At 25.8% G+C, this 17,161-nt stretch overlaps 1 protein-coding gene across 1 annotated transcript; it reads left to right on the top strand.

Annotated features, from left to right (window-relative positions):
* The first annotated feature begins 12,971 nt into the window (after window positions 1-12,971).
* LOC145841112 (kelch-like protein 7) lies at window positions 12,972-15,725 on the top strand. Its single transcript, XM_082948483.1, has 2 exons — window positions 12,972-13,146; window positions 14,278-15,725. The coding sequence occupies exons 1-2, from the start codon at window positions 12,972-12,974 to the stop codon at window positions 15,723-15,725; spliced, it is 1,623 nt and encodes a 540-aa protein (XP_082804609.1).
* The last annotated feature ends 1,436 nt before the right edge of the window (window positions 15,726-17,161 follow it).

Below are 17,161 nucleotides of genomic sequence, written 5' to 3'. Positions count from 1 at the left end.
TTTGCTCAATCCACAGTGTTAGTTTGAGCTATAATATATGTTAAATTTTAAGTCTTGCAGCTAATATAATTCAAAATGCTATTTATATTATTGTGTACATTTAGGTGTGAACAATCAGGGTTGCCAAAAAACTGAATCCCGGAAAAGCTTTGAATTTGAAAATTTATGCTTCAAAATTCTGGAAAAAAACTTGAATTTGAGAATTTTTGAAAAAACCTGGAATTTCAAACAATTTTTACATGTAAAGTAATAAAATTTCGATTTGACACAAAAAACTTACCAAATAAACATTTTTCTATTAGCAAATATATTAAAGTAGCTTAACAGTATTTTAAACATTGATATATTTGTTAAGACATATTTTTCAACTTAAACAAAACTTTCTACTAAAAAAAAAGAAAGAATTCTACTTCCAAAAACTTTGTTTTGGTGCATTGCACCTTTACTTATAAAATTTCACCGATTTTTCTGCTTCGCTTTGAAACTAAACCAAAAAATTCTACTAAAATGTCAAAGTTAGTAAAACATCTCTAATAAAAATTCTCAGATGAGCAACAGTTTTTTTATCAGTGATCTCATGTTAACAGATTGATTAAAGTCCTAATTTGATTTATGCAACTATAACTTTAATCCATTTCCTAAACACGACGTCTAGTTGTCATTGAAGAAATATAGAAAAGCTTTTCATTACCGCCAACATAAATTCTTGAGAAAAGTTTTCAATTATAAACGGTATCTCATTTTAATTAAAAATTTTACTACTTTATAACTTGCCTTAACATTTTTTTCTGATCATTCTGTAGTTACTGAAGATAATCATGTGCTTTGTTGGAAAATTGGTTTGTTTTTTATTGTTTCTCGCAATAACTCCTAACTAAAGTATTTTTTATTCTTGTAGCTCGTCTTATATTTTACAACTACTACTTTTAAATACAGTATTCTTTTTTCAGATAAAGAATTGCTAAAATGCTTAATAAAAAATAAGTTTTTCTACTTCGCTAATGACTCAATAGAATTTTATACTTTTGTTAAATTTGTTTAAGAATCTTAATTGTCCATTACAGCTGACTAATTTTTTTTTTTGCATGTAATTTATTTACTGTTATTAAGCTTCTTTATTTCTTTATGTTCTGAACTTTATTTTAACTTGGTTGCTACACAAACAGGCTATTTTAAAAGCTTGAAAACTCAGGTGTTTGTAAAACTTTTATTTCAATCACTTTAAAGAAATCTTTCAATTCTCAAAATAGTTTTTATCACTGTAGTGTAGTTTACTAATTGTAGTTTTTTCTTGTTTTCTTACATTTTGTGTACTTTTTGATAATGATGATATTTAAACTAGGTATTTAAGCTTGATTAAAAAGTATTTATTAGCTTTTTCAACTTTTAATAAACTTAGGCTGGTTTGATACAACTCAGACATTTTTGCTTTTTAAGTGGCAACCATGTAAAATACTAATTACTAATAAGAATTTTTTTTTAAATTTTCGATAGTTAATTCTTTTAAAGAATTTGGTTTAGATTTCTGGAGTACAAACATGTATTAATTTTATTAAGTTAACTAATTAATAAATTTTCTAATGAGTGTAAATTATTTAACACGCAAAAACTTTTTTCGAAGTAAATATTCTTAGAAATATGAAAAAAGGGTTGATAATATAACAAATGTATAAAAGTAACCCATAAATTGTTTTTCAAATTAGGTTTTTATAGAGAGTTAGGTTGTAAATGAAATTACAAAAGTATTAAGTTTAACTTATGAAAGTACATAGTTTATTAACACTTAAGTATACTAGTCAATGTAAATTCTATTCTAAAAAATATTAATAAAAATATGCATTCTATGTATAGCTAAAAGTCATTTAAAAAAATATGGTGAATAAAAGTAAAACCTTTCTTTAGTGTGACTAAAACTAAAACCAAAATATTGTTTAAATGTCACTAAAACTAAAACTGCGGCCCGCGAAGACTTTGGAAACTTTAAATTTGGCCCGCGACCACCAACTGCCTGCCGACCCCTGTCTTAAACCAACCATTTTTAACGCTTTTTTATAGTTCAATAAACAGTTTTTATTATTACTGCGCTACAATTCTAACCTAAGTTGTTTTAATGTTTACCGCTTTAGAATTTTTATCTTTACTTTCTTTTATTCTATAGATATTTATTTTTATATTAAGCAAGAGTGCTGCATTATTTGTTTGTGTTTTAAAATCTCATTATTTTAACCTACTTTCATTATATAACACAGTCATAATTCTATATAATCATAAAATTTTAATTTTATTTATTTTTTAGCAAAATTTCTGATGTACTGAGGTATAACTAAATAATTATCAATTATTAAAGGAACATAAATTTATAAATTCTAAAGATATAGAGAGGTGAACTAGCAATTAAAAACATATTTTAAACTAAAAGTATATAACAAACCTAATTTGTGCAATTTTTTTTACAAACATTTTAATTTGTTGAATTTTTCAGAAATAGAAAATGTGTAACTTAACGAGAGTGCGTAACGTCACGATTGCGTAAAGATGCGAGAGGTTACTGTATATAAAAAGTTGTGGGCTACCGATGTTGGTGGCCCAACATTTAAAGCCTCAGTTGGGTCAGGTTGACTTTCTGTGGGCAGATAGTTAATCTGACCTTTTTGTTCTTACTTTTAATTTATATTATTATAGTTGGACATAATAACTATACACTACTTAATGCTACTCTAGGTAACTTTATATAAATCAGATAAGACAGTTTTGAGTGACGAATCTTTTATATAAAATACAACACGAAATACTAGCATATACAAAACTATAAATTACTATGACAAACGTTTTAGAAACTACAAGCTATTTAAATCTAATTAAAAGACTTTAAACAATAAACTAAAAATTAAATAAAAGTTTTAGTAAAGAAGAAACTGTAAAAGAATTAACTATTAACTATAAACCTGGCTTAAATATTAAAAGAATTAAATACCAGTTTAAATATTCACTTCTAAAACAATACTAACAATAACATTCACAAATCAGTTCAAGATAGTTGTTGCTTCCAGCTGCACACCAAACTAACCAACTGCTTACAAATAAACTGCCTGTCACGTTCTGATGTTTAGTTGCATCAGAATTAGTTTGAAACACGTCAGATGATTCTCATTGGCTAGTGCAATGTAGCGTATCTAACTCAAAATATTCTCTGAGCTCAACTTTGAATAATGAATAATGCACGTATTCATTACAAAGTTACCTTAAAAGTATTATTAAAAATTTTATGTCTTCAATTTATTAACTGGTTTAAAAGGCTTTGTCGCATCCTTGGAATTACATGGCAGCAAAAGATCACCAATGAGGAAGTATTGAGACGTACTGGTCTTACCACTATGTACTTTACCCTCAGTCAGCGCAGGCTTCGCTGGCTTGGTCATATCCTGAGAATGAATACTGAGCGGATCCCAAAGTTTCTATTGTATGGCGAGTTGGTCGTTGGCAAACGAAACCGATGACGTCCAAAATTACGTTCTAAGGATGTATGCAAGCGCGACCTAATAAGCTTGAAAATTGAAACTGATGATTGGGAGTTGCTTGCAAATGACCGTGCCAAATGGAGATCAACTATACACAAAAGACTGCAAGAAAGAGAAAAGGAATATTTTAGAAAATCGAAGAAGAAGATGAAGAAATAAGAGGCAGAATGAACTTAATTGTTTTTTTTTTTTTTTTTTTTGTGTGTTTGTGTTTTGTTTATTGCATCACTATGTATGTTTTTTTTTTTTTAAACATACAATTTTTTTGTTTTTTTTCTTCTCTGTGCACAACACGCATAGCCGATCTCGGCTGATAGCGGGCCTTATTATTATTAAAAGGTTTTGAATTATTTTAAAAAACTCTTAAATAGTTTTAATTGGTTAAAAGAACTAGATTAATATAGTATTTAAAACACTATATACAAAAAAATTTACGAAAACATAAAAAACACAAAAACAAAAATCTATCAAGTAAGCTAAACAAAACAGTCATTGTTTTAAATTATACTTAAACTAATGTTTAAATTTTATAAAATAAGGTAAAAAATTAAAATATAAATTATGATAATGTCATAACATAATAACAAAAAAAATAATGTTATAACTTTTGGTTAGCTTTATTTAAAACTAAATATGATAATTTTTTTTTTATGACACTTAAAGTTTTAAGTTAAGTATTTAATATTTGTTTAGGGAAATTTAACAATAAATATTTTAATAACTTGATATTATTTTGATATTACTTTAAGAGAAAGATAATAAATTACGAAACGACTTTTGTGGACAAAAGTTAATAGTATTCTAACCAGGATAGATTCAAGTGTTTAAATACAAGCTGGAACAAAGAGTATTTAAGTTATTGCATTGATTTAAAAAATATAATGTAGCGCAGTAAAATAAATACTGTTTATTGAACTATAAAAAAGAGCTCAAAAAGGTTAGTTTAAGAACTTAGTGTACAAAGGAACCCTCCGGTTATCGAGTCGTACACCACATGCTTATAAAGTTTCTTACGAGCTTTTACACATAAGTTTTTTTTTATCATTTAAGTATTAAAAGTCTTGGTAATAAAAAAGTATATTTAACAAAATGAAAGAAAAGTATACTGATGTTTACGTATGTTTTAAATTCTTTTAGTACTTAACTCTAATAATTATCTGTTTTTTAATGTGGTTAAAAAAAAAGACAACACATTTCAGAACAGAACTTTCGACAAATCATTCACATAAACTTGTTTGTTAAAAAAACACACTAACAATTTTATCTACAATTACGAAGAAGAATTATTCTTAACCCGAAGTTATTCAAAGTTGCATCAGTAAACACGCATATCAGACCAAAAACGTGTTGATCGATAAGTACACGTGTGAAAAACTCAGTTTTTAGTTTCTTGCAAATTACAAGTAAAATTCTGACAACAACTTCTAAAAGTTGAATTTCTTACAAAGTGGCTACATTTAGAAACATTTACTAATGTATTTAGACTTTTTGGTTCTATTTGTTTCTTTTCAGTTTAAGAACAGTTTTTGAATTTAAAAATTTGAGTTATTTCATCTAACCTAACACAAATTAAAACAATCAAATAAGCTGTGGTAAAGTTAGCAAACATTGTTTTTGCGGCTTTGTTATTGTGACAAAAAGTGTTATTATTTCTAACATGTTCAACTAGGATTTTACTCGGTATTTAGTTTAGTGTTATGTAAAACTTTAATAATATTATTAAGTATTTAAGTATAAAACGTTGATAAATTAAATTTTAATCAGTTATGCGATTACATTCATTTAAAAAAATAATTTATAACAGGGGTCGGCAGGCAGTTGGTGGTCGCGGGCTAAATTTAAAGTTTCCAAAGTCTTCGCGGGCCGCAGTTTTAGTTTTAGTGACATTTAAACAATATTTTGGTTTTAGTTTTAGTCACACTAAAGAAAGGTTTTACTTTTATTCACCATATTTTTTTAAATGACTTTTAGCTATACATAGAATGCATATTTTTATTAATATTTTTTAGAATAGAATTTACATTGACTAGTATACTTAAGTGTTAATAAACTATGTACTCTCATAAGTTAAACTTAATACTTTTGTAATTTCATTTACAACCTAACTCTCTATAAAAACCTAACTTGAAAAACAATTTATGGGTTACTTTTATACATTTGTTATATTATCAACCCTTTTTTCATATTTCTAAGAATATTTACTTCGAAAAAAGTTTTTGCGTGTTAAATAATTTACACTCATTAGAAAATTTATTAATTAGTTAACTTAATAAAATTAATACATGTTTGTACTCCAGAAATCTAAACCAAATTCTTTAAAAGAATTAACTATCGAAAATTTAAAAAAAAATTCTTATTAGTAATTAGTATTTTACATGGTTGCCACTTAAAAAGCAAAAATGTCTGAGTTGTATCAAACCAGCCTAAGTTTATTAAAAGTTGAAAAAGCTAATAAATACTTTTTAATCAAGCTTAAATACCTAGTTTAAATATCATCATTATCAAAAAGTACACAAAATGTAAGAAAACAAGAAAAAATTATAATTAGTAAACTACACTACAGTCATAAAAACTATTCTGAGAATTGAAAGATTTCTTTAAAGTGTTTGAAATAAAAGTTACACACACACCTTAGTTTTCAAGCTTTTAAAATAGCCTGTTTGTGTAGCAAACCAGTTAAAATAAAGTACAAAACATAACGAAATAACGAAGTTTATCTACAGTAAATAAATTAAATGCCAAAAAGTATAAGTCAGCTCTAATGGACAATTAAGATTCTTAAACAAATTTAACAAAAGTATAAAATTCTATTGAGTCATTAGCGAAGTAGAAAAAATTATTTTTTAATAAGCATTTTAGCAATTCTTTATCTGAAATAAGAATATTGTATTTAAAAATAGTAATTGTAAAATATAAGACGAGCTACAAGAATAAAAAATACGTTAGTAAGAAGTTATTGCGAGAAACGATAAAAAAACAAATCACCAAAGTCAGTTTTCCAACAAAGCACATGATTATCTTCAGTAACTACAGAATGATCAGAAAAAATTCTTAAAGCAAGTTATAAAGTAGAAAAATTTATCAATTAAAATGAGATACCGTTTACAATTGAAAACTTTTCTAAAAATTTAGGTTGGCGGTAATGAAAAACTTTTGTTTATTTCTTCAATGACAACTAGACGTCGTGTTTAGGAAATGCATTAAAGTTATAATCGCATAAATCAAATTAGGACTTTAATCAATCTGTTAACATGAAAGCACTGATAAAAAAACTATTGCTCATCTGAAAATTTTTATTAGAGATGTTTTTACTAACTTTGACATTTTAGTAGAATTTCTTGGTTTAGTTTCAAAGCGAAGCACAACAATCGGTGAAATTTTACAAGTAAAGGTGCAATGCACCAAAACAAAGTTTTTGGAAGTACAATTCCTTCTTTTATTTTTAGTAGAAAGTTTAATTAAAGTTGACAAAATGTCTTACAAAATATATCAATATTAAAAAATACTGTTAAGCTATTTTAATATATTTTCTAATAGAAAAAAGTTTTTTGTGTTTAATCGAAATTTTATCACTTTACATGTAAAAATTGTTTGAAATTCCAGGTTTTTTCAAAAATTCTCAAATTCAAGTTTTTTTCAAGATTTTTCAAGCATAAATTATCAAATTCAAAGCTTTTCCGGGATTCAAGTTTTTTGGCAACACTGATTGTTCACACTTAAATGTACACAATAAAATAATTAGCATTTTGTATTATATTAGCTGCAAGACTTAAAATTTAACATATATTGTAATTCAAACTAACTCTGTGGGTTGAGCAAAACATACATCATAAGTTAATTTGCCACTCTTTCAAGCAAAACAGCCAGCCTGAGTCAACAAAAACATTGACCTGATATTTTCGTATACAAAAAGCAATTCTAGCCAAAAACTTAAAAATGACTTAGTTGGCCTGAGATTTAAAGTATTCAAATAGTGATAGTCTGAGTGTGTGGCAATGTTTAGTTGTTTATTTGCTTGAGTTTGAACTATTTTGATTAACAATGTACAAACTTAATAAACTTACCATCCCTAAATCTAGTTTATATTAAAAAGGTAGCTCAAAAAACAGCAATTGTGTGTATTGATATGCAAGGCATAAAAATTAACTAAGTTTGACAAAAAAAAATATTTGAAAAATGAAAATGTGTACCTAACAAAAACTATATTAATTTATGTCATACATATTGTTTTAAGTGTGTATGTAAAATTTAGATATTACATGTAGAAACAACAGTGTTAGAAAACTAAGCATAAACTAAACTTTAACTAACTAAAGTATTAAATAAAAAGTTGTTTAAAGTATGAGCATCTTTTTAAGTTGGTGTGCAAAGAAATTAATTTAAAGTGCAAAGAAAACTTATAAAAAATTAAAATGTGTCAAAACAAAAATCAAATAAACCTTATTTATTATTACTATGTTATGTTAAATGTTTTTACACTAAAATATAACATTTACAAATAAAAAATCTATAAAGGAAACTTAAGTATAAATAAAATTGTAAAAGAATATCTAAGCTATAAAGAAATGACACTTAAGTTAATTACTGTGCATTACTTTTGTACAAAATGGAAAACATTTGCATTTAGTTTATTTAATAAACAGGTATTATATATTTAATTTATTAAACCTGAGCACTCTTTACACTTTTTTTTTTAGATAGTTACTTGCTGTTGTAAAAAAGAAGTTATTATGAAACTGAGAAAAATATCCTGTTAGAATGCTAATCTGTATTTTTCACATTTTTAAACTAAAACAGTAATTTCTTCGAGTTATTTTTAAATATTATACAGATACTTAAAACCAAACTAATCAAATTAAATCGAATTACCGAAAAAATTTAACTTTGAAATATATTTTTGCTCAGCGGGCCACATTTACATACTCGCGGGCCACAAAATTTTCTTTCGCGGGCCGCATTCCTATCAAAAAAATAACGTGCTCGCGGGCCGCAGATTTACCCTTCGCGGGCCGCAATGGGCCCGCGGGCCGCAGTTTGCCGACCCCTGATTTATAACATAGTTTTTATTATGCTTAAGTGTTTTGTTGATTATTTACTATTCAGTATTCAGAATTCTTTACTTTTAGCAACTCCGGCATATGGTCATTTGTAAACAGGATTTTTCAAAAAAAATTCTAAAAGGTTGTTTTTAAGAGACAATTTAACATTAAGTACAACCAATGAAAATTAAGTTTTACACTACAAATAAAACTATTATTTTATGATAAAAAATATAAGTAAAAATAATAAGTTTAGATTATTTACTAGAAATATTTACTATTATTAAATTATCTTTGTAAAATTAAATATACAAATTTCTTAATTCAATTAAGTTTTACAACTGTTCAATACTAAATTTACAAAATAATTTATAGAAAGTAACTTTTAAATATAAGTAGCATAATTTAAATTGAAGATTTTAGGAACAGCTGTAACTAATTTATATTACTAGTTTAATACAATGTTTATGAAAAAAAAAGAATAATGAGAGTCTTTTTAAATAAAAAATATCTGCTATTTAAAATTTTATTTAATAGAAAGTGCCATGCCAATGTAAGTAATTTAAGAATAAATAGGGATATTTTAATCACAATGTTGAACTCTTGCAGGCAACCTTGACTTTTTTGTTTAAGTGAAGCTGTTTAATAAAACCACAAACTTAATTTAAAACAAATAAGTTTAAAGGAATAATAAAGTTGTAGTTTTTACTAATAATAAAAGGAAGTTAAGTCAACTGTCAAGTAGTTTAGGTTAAATTGAATTTTTTTTCAAACTCATTCTCCATTCATTTATTATTAAAGAAGTTCTTTTGAAAAAAATGTGGCATACTATTTTAAATTCAGGGTAATTTTGAATTTATGCATTTCATTCTTGCTGTTTAGTTTTCTTAACCACCAATGGTATTTACAGGTTTTTTACCTTTATAACATATAAAGTTTTTAGTTTGTTTTTATGTTTTTCATTTTTTTTTTACAAAATAGTAATGAATCAGGCTAGTTTGTTGTTATTCATGTGATCACTCGTAATAACTTTTTGCTTAAAAGAGTAGCATTTTTTGAACTTCTTTATAAATTATTATTAGCATGATTCAGGGTTGTCAGTATTGTTCAGGCTCGCTTCAAATTTTTGAATAACCGTAGTAAACTTTTATTTTTTTTTATAAATTAGGCTGTCTAATTTAAATTATTTTTTTAATATTTAGGCAAGTTCATCATTTTTTTTTCGGGCTACATTAATGACTCATTTTTTTCTAAAATGTGAAAATGTGTTATTTGTTTTAGATCTAATTTCTACAATCAAGGTTTCCAAAATGCCTGGAATCCTAAGAAAACCCGGAGTTTGGGAAATATTAAAAAAAAACTTAAAATCCTGGAATTTAAGAAAAATCAAAAAAAAAAAATGGAATTTTTACATACTTTATATATAAAATGGAGAAATCATATTAGATACTAAGTTGAGGTAATTGATAAATGCATTAAAAATCTTGAATTTTGAACATAAAAAAAATTAAATTTTAAAATATTTTACAAATAAAATAGAGGGAATTATATTAGATAGTTTTCAGTATGTTTTTGACAATAATTTTTTGTATCATTTGAAATTTTATTGATTATAAAATACCTTCTAACAAGAGTTACAGTTTCATTTAAAGCTTTTTATACTATTTAAAACAGTTTTAAAATTCAAATTTAAATATCTTTAAAATTTTATGATAACATTTTAACTTACAAAAATTAGAAAAGTTAGAAATCCTGGAATTTTCTTTAAAAACGTTTAGAATTCCTGTCTCATATTTATATGCTATTTAGGATTAAATAACTTAGTTATGTTCAGCCATTAGCTAAAACAGTTTTTTAATAAATTTAATTAAAAACTTGAGACAATTTAGGCTAGATAGGAATTTTAGAAATAAATCAGGCTAGTTTCCACATTTTCTTAGACTTTAGATCTTTTTTTATAAGTTTACAGTTTTTGTCTTATTTTTAAAAACATGTTGTAGCTTTCTTGTATTGTATTACATAATAAAAAATCAAAATAACTTAGTTATCTAAACAGTTTTAACAATTTTTTTTAAAAATTTCAGTCACTTGCTAGTTGCTACCACTTGATAAATAAAAAAATTGCTTTAAACAAAACAACCCTGGTATAAGTAAATGTTATTATTTTTATTTTTATATGTGTTATTGAGTTATTTAGAATATTCTATTAACTTATAAAACTTTTAATTACCAAAGTTAGGATCTTTTATGCCACTCCAGCTATATAATTAAGCCTGGTTTACTAAACAAATAAATTATCAACATTGTGATAGTAATAAAATATTTCGTTCTGTTTCAGACTATCAGCAGTTCTATCTGTGAATAGTTCATGTAAGTGTTTTGACATACAGGACGAATTATAAGGGTAATCACTATATTTTTTAAACTTTTCCAGGTTTATAAGTGAAATTACAGGTTTTCTTATAATGTAAAATAATTAAATATGAGGTTAAGATGTTTAGAAATGCACTAGTTGTTTAAAATATACTGTAATACTACATTATTGTATTTTCAATTTAAAAAAAACTAAATAATGTGTAACTTGTTTACTAATTTTCATAAATATATCTTATATTTCATTGTTTCACATGTAAAAATTTTACAAAACTCTTAGTTTCTATTTCGTATTCAAATCTCAAAATTCCAATTTAAATGGCAACCCAAATGGTATACTAAGGCTAGTTTGATAATTCTAAAATACTCACACAAACTCAGGCTTGTTTGAATACTTTTAAAAAACTCAGGCTTTTTTTAAATTTAAATTAAGCACAATAGAGCTGTAACAATATTCCTAAGTCTCAGAAAATTTTTATAGCCAATCTATTGAAGTAACTTGATATTGATTTTAATAACTCAGTATTTTATAAAGTTTTCCAATTAATGTATTTTTTTAATTTTATTTATTGGTCTAGTAACTAAACTATATTAAGAGCATTTGTCATAACACTTAAGATAAAAGATATGCATTGAGCAAAGCCTCATCATAGTACATTTATGTCATTTCAACACGGATAAGAGAAGTATTAGTGTACGAGCATCACCAGGAGATGTAGAACCATCATTGGACTATACTTTTTATTCTTTTTTTGTAAGTTTTTTTTTTGTGTAAACATTTTTTTTCAACAATAAAAAACACAAAAGATCATTAAGTGCATAAATATAAACTAATATGGTATACTAAGAGTACTGGTTTCAATAAAAGAACTATTTTGTTGTACAGATGTGGGAATTTTTTGATTATTTATTATATAAAAACTAACCTTGTCCTGGACAAGTATCCGTAGTGCACGACTCGATAACCGAAAGGTTTTTTTGTACACCAAGTCCTCGAACCAAATTTATTGGCGCGTTTATTCTCGTTCAATAAACAATATGTAAATATATATATATATATATATATAACTAGAGATCAAAAGGCAATCGGTGTTAAGTAGTTAAAACTTGTATATGAACAAATTCGCGGACCGCTGTTTTAGTTTTTCTCCTTAGCAACTTGAAGTGTCTAATGTAATTTTGAACTTTCGGTATTATGTACAGCAGACAATTTTTTTCTTTGTCCTTCATTTTCAAACCCAAGATCATCTTGTGTATGTTCAGATACTTATCGTATCTTTGGCCACAGCTGCATGTTTGCAAGTATCAATGTTTATCTTACTTTGACAGCATTTTAAAGATTCTGACCTGGTCTACATAAATAGTATTATTCTATTAAAATAAGACCTATACAATAAAAAGCCCAATGAAAAAATATTTAACTGGTTAAGTAGTTGGTAAATTCGAGCTCAGAGTTTCCCAATGTGGGCCAAGTAGTCCCATTGGGTGCCATGACAGAAATTTAGGGTCATGAGTTCATAGTTTATACTTACACTAGATATTCTGGAGTTGGTAATAAAGAGCAAAACAAAAGTCTTTATAATAGTAGTTTTTTGAGTAACCTTGTTGGAGGGGGCCATAGCTTTTTATATTTCTGTTTAGGGGGTCTTTTGAAAAAAAAAGTTTGTGAAACTCTGTTCTACTTTCAAATTATATAAATTTTGCACGTAAACTAAAAATCGTTTCTAGTTTCCTTCTATTAGCACAAATAAAATAAAACAAAAAGTTGACTTCATCAATTTAATTAGATGTTTTTACATGTAATCAGTAAAGGCACATAAAAATATAAAAAAAAAATCGAGTTTAGTGTGTACTAATAATTATTAGTTTGAAGACCACTGATTTAGTTTAATATCATATTGTTAATATAATAACATACATTTTAAAATAAATAGATTGCTTTAAACCGAAAATAACTAACTTAAATATTTTTATAAGTCATTTCTTTCATTTATAGCAGTTTTAGAGTTAAAAAAAGTAAAAATCTTCAAAAATTAAACTGATGGATGAAAACAATGTAAATTCGTTTGGTGTGAGGAAATTAAATGAAAGTTTAACAATGAAAAACAAAACAAATGTTGGCAACAAAAGTTTACTCTCTGATGGTTCAATTGTTGATTATTTTGTCAAAAAATGCAACAAAATTTTAAATCTTCCTAATGATGATGTTAAAAAAGGTTAGTATCATTTGTAGTTTTTACATATAAGTAAAAATAATAACAAATTTTAGGAAATTAATCTTTTATGTAAAGTTATTATGTTGCACATTTTGCAAACTGTTGTTGTCTAAGCATTTTATTATTAGTAGATTTTTTAATTAATTAAATTTAGTGGTAATTTACAAAATTTACCTGTTAAAACTCAGATAGAAGACTGATTATTTCTGAACACTTCAAATATTTCTAAGCTAAGTAGTCTTGGTATTTCAAGTTTATTGCTTAAACAGTTTTGAATTAAATTTCAAGTATCTTTATCCTTTTTCATAAACAATGTTTTTCTATTCAACTCTTTCATTTTGCTTAATGAAATTTAGAGGTTAAAAAACATATACATTAAGAAACTGTTTTATATTACTATAAACTGTTAATTGATAAATTAAAATAAATAATAAACTTAACATAGAATAAGTTTACTGATCTAATTTGAAACATTAAAACTTATAAGAAAAAACAAAAATTTGATATTTTTAAGTAAATTTCTAGTTGTTTATAACTACATATTTTTAATTGTTATTCAGTATTAAAACATAAGTTCCTTGTATATACGTTATGAATAATATTGTCTTTCACTACATATATATTTTATTTTATTTAGATACCTAAAAACTTTTTGAACTTTAGGATTTTTTAACACTTAAATAATTATGTGTTTTGACACTATTATTACTGTATCTAATTTCTTTCAACAACAGTTTTTAAAATATAAAATGTCCAACAAAAAAAAAAGCTTTAAGCATTTTTTTTTTGCATCCCAACTTCTACAGTATTTTTTTTTAGATATAAGCTAATTTATAACAGAAAGTTAATATAATTTACATACTAATGAGCTTAATAAGTTTTTTATTTAAAACAAAGAAACAGTAAATAACAACCTGTAGTTTAATACAAATTTAATATTTGTAAAAGAAACTTTTGCAAAACATGTTATAACTAAATTTAAAACAATAGTTTTAATATAAATTAGTTAAGTAGCATTTTAGGCCCGTAATAGAGTTTGTTAAAAAACTAATTAAAAATTTATTGAAGTCCCAATTTTTTTTTGAAACTTGAGATCTAAAGATCATGATAAAATATAAAATTAAATTACAGGAGACTTGAAAACTGAGGGCTACAATCTGTTATCAAATTTGAAAATAAGCAAATTATTTTTGGATGAAACAAAACATGATGTTGGTAAAATTTTTGAAAACAAAACTAATATTGATAATGCTGTATTCATGTTTTACTTGTCAAGCATTTTCAAAATCTCATGTTTGTCAAACTGTTGTTTGAGCTTTATCGAGCGCTGTTTCCCATTGGTTGCTGAGTCTAACAACTTTTTGGAATTGGACATAACTTGTTTCATGAACATTATTTCTAGAAACGAACTAAACGTAGATTCAGAGTTGCAAATATTCAATGCAGTAGATAGCTGGTTAGCGCATAAACTAATTGAACGTTGCAAATATGCAAAACACCTCCTGTCTAAAGTTAGATTTTCATTGCTGACTAATCCGGAAGTAAATTACCTCATAGTAAACACCTCTTTAATAAATGTCGGAATTATTAGAGAAATTATTGCTAAAAAAGAAGATGTTAATTTAAAAAAAGTTTCTAGCAGATACTGCAGCAAAAATGATTTTAACATAATTGCTTGTGGAGGAATTAATGTACAGCTAGATAAAAGTATCAGAAATGCGAACTTGATTCATGGAAAAGATTTTGATAGTGCAATATTTCTACCAGAAATGAAAAAAAGACGGTTTGACTCTGAAACAGTGTTCTTAAACGGTGATATTTACGTTTTCGGTGGAGCTGGTCGATTTAAATCTGGCGAATACCGAATAAGAAAATCAGTAGAAAAGTATTCACTTGCTACTAATAAGTGGAAAACCGTTACTCATATGCGCAATAAAATTATCAGTTTTTCTGCTTGTTCTTTCATAGACAGCGTTTATATTGTAGGTGGAAGTAAAAATAGTGTTTTAGGTGCACCCACTGCAACTAGCTTCAAGTTTGATACAAGAAGTCGCAAATGGAGTAAAGTTTCAAGTATTGGTGAAGCGAGAAGTTGCGCTACTTGTTCGGTATTTGAAGGAAAAATTGTCGTGTCAGGTGGATATAATAGAGGAGGATTAAACGGTTATGTATCAAAAACTGTTGAATCATACGACCATGTAGCAAATACGTGGTCTAAGATGCCCAACATGATTTTTAGTAGGTGTTGTCACAAATCGTTATCTGTAAAGAACAAACTATTTGTCGTAGGTGGATACGATCAATTAGACTGTGAAATTTATGATTCATCTTGTAACAAATTTGCTGTTTTGAAAGCCTTCCCTGAAATTTGGAGCCAGAGATTGTATCAACCTCTTGAAGTCATAACAAGGGGAATGAGACTTGCTATCATTTTCAATGAAGGAAATCTTTTGTTTTTTGACACCGAAAAGTCAAAATGGTCACATACTACTTGTCAGGCAAAAAAAAGTATAAAATACTACTCTTGCGCAAAAGCGCCCTGTTTGAGAATTAAAAGAAAAAATTTCATCAATAGCTGATAAAGCGAAACACAAGTAGACAAACTATTTTTTTTTACTTTTCAGTGAAGTTTAGTTCAGAGTTTGTAGTAGACTTAAGCAGTCGTATTCTAATTATATATTTACTTTGAAGATTAAATATTTGTCATGCATTTACAATAAAAGAAAATCTTTTTGGGTCTGTTTTTTTATTCAGTTTTGCAAAGAACTTGTTTTTCTTTTTTTTAAATATTATTTTAGAAAATAAGATAAGTAATTAAATAGTTTGTTTTATTGCATCAACTAAAGCTACTTTATCTGCATTAACAGATTTAAAAAAACTCATTTATTGTATTTTTTTCATTTCAAATTTTAAAAATCTAACACTTTGTAAGCTAATTGTTTGTTTTAAGTATAAATAATAGCTTTAAAATAAGGTTTAAGTATAATCTCTCATTTGATTAATTTATAATTTAAAACCACAAATTGTAGCTTAAACATTTTGTATAAATAAAATGTAACTTTAATCTTGTTGCAGCTTCTTATTGTCGAAGTTTAAAACAGCTTTCTAGTAGCTGTAATTTAATAAAATACATTAATATTAAGTAATAAAGCACATAACTTCTTTCATCAGCTACAGCTTTTAAAAGTAGGAATTGGTGACATATGCATGAAGTCACTATTGCACAAAGGGTCAAATATGCACTAATAGACATTTTTTCATTAAGAATATTTTGCACAAAGAGACTTTTTTTACGAAGACATTTTTGCACGAAGGGTAATTTTCGTACGACAGTAATAAAAGGACCGACCGATGGTAGAAGTTAGGGGTAATAGTGATAGTAAAAATAAATAGGAACAAAAAAAAGAAAGGAGAGAATATTAAAAAATAAAAACAGTTACCGACCGAAAATAAGGGTTAAATGTAACATTGATAAGTTAGAAATTATTTAAAAACTTTTAAAATTTACTTTTCAAAAAAACAAACAACAAAATATAGAAATAATAAAAAAACATAATAAAAATTGTTATAGACAGAAGGTAAAGATTAAGGGAAATAGTGATAACAAAAAGTAATAAAAAGTAAAGTTCAAATATAAAGTAAAGTAAAATGAAATTAAAATATTTAAAATCTATGCAAAAGTGTCTTTGTGCAAAATTGACTCCGCGATAAAGTGTCCTTTCCTGCAAATTGGACTGCCCAATAAAAGTAGACATATTTTAATCGTTTACGACACAATTTAATGTCACAGCATGTAGTTTTAACTAACTGTATATAAACCGAGCTTGATATAGAAACGTCTTAACAAAAAAATTCCGATGATTTCAAAAAGCTTTCCTTTAGCTGTTATATGGGAATATATTGTTTTGATTAAAACTATTTTCTGCCATGAATTTATTCACTTAATTTACAATAGTAAGAACAGGTTTAATAAAGTTGTTTTAAACTTTAGCTTTATACTAAATCCTTTATATAA

This window comes from Thalia democratica, chromosome 7, assembly GCF_965202585.1.
Source record: "Thalia democratica chromosome 7, ktThaDemo2.hap1.1, whole genome shotgun sequence".
Classification (NCBI taxonomy): domain Eukaryota; kingdom Metazoa; phylum Chordata; class Thaliacea; order Salpida; family Salpidae; genus Thalia; species Thalia democratica.
This window is presented reverse-complemented; position numbering and strand designations above follow the sequence as displayed.

Bases quoted from the DNA above. Each gene is read 5' to 3' on its own strand.
- LOC145841112 (XM_082948483.1), top strand. From the start codon at position 12,972: ATGGATGAAAACAATGTAAATTCGTTTGGTGTGAGGAAATTAAATGAA. The intron at 13,147-14,277 runs GTTAGTATCATT...ATTAAATTACAG, and splicing joins TAATGATGATGTTAAAAAAG to GAGACTTGAAAACTGAGGGC.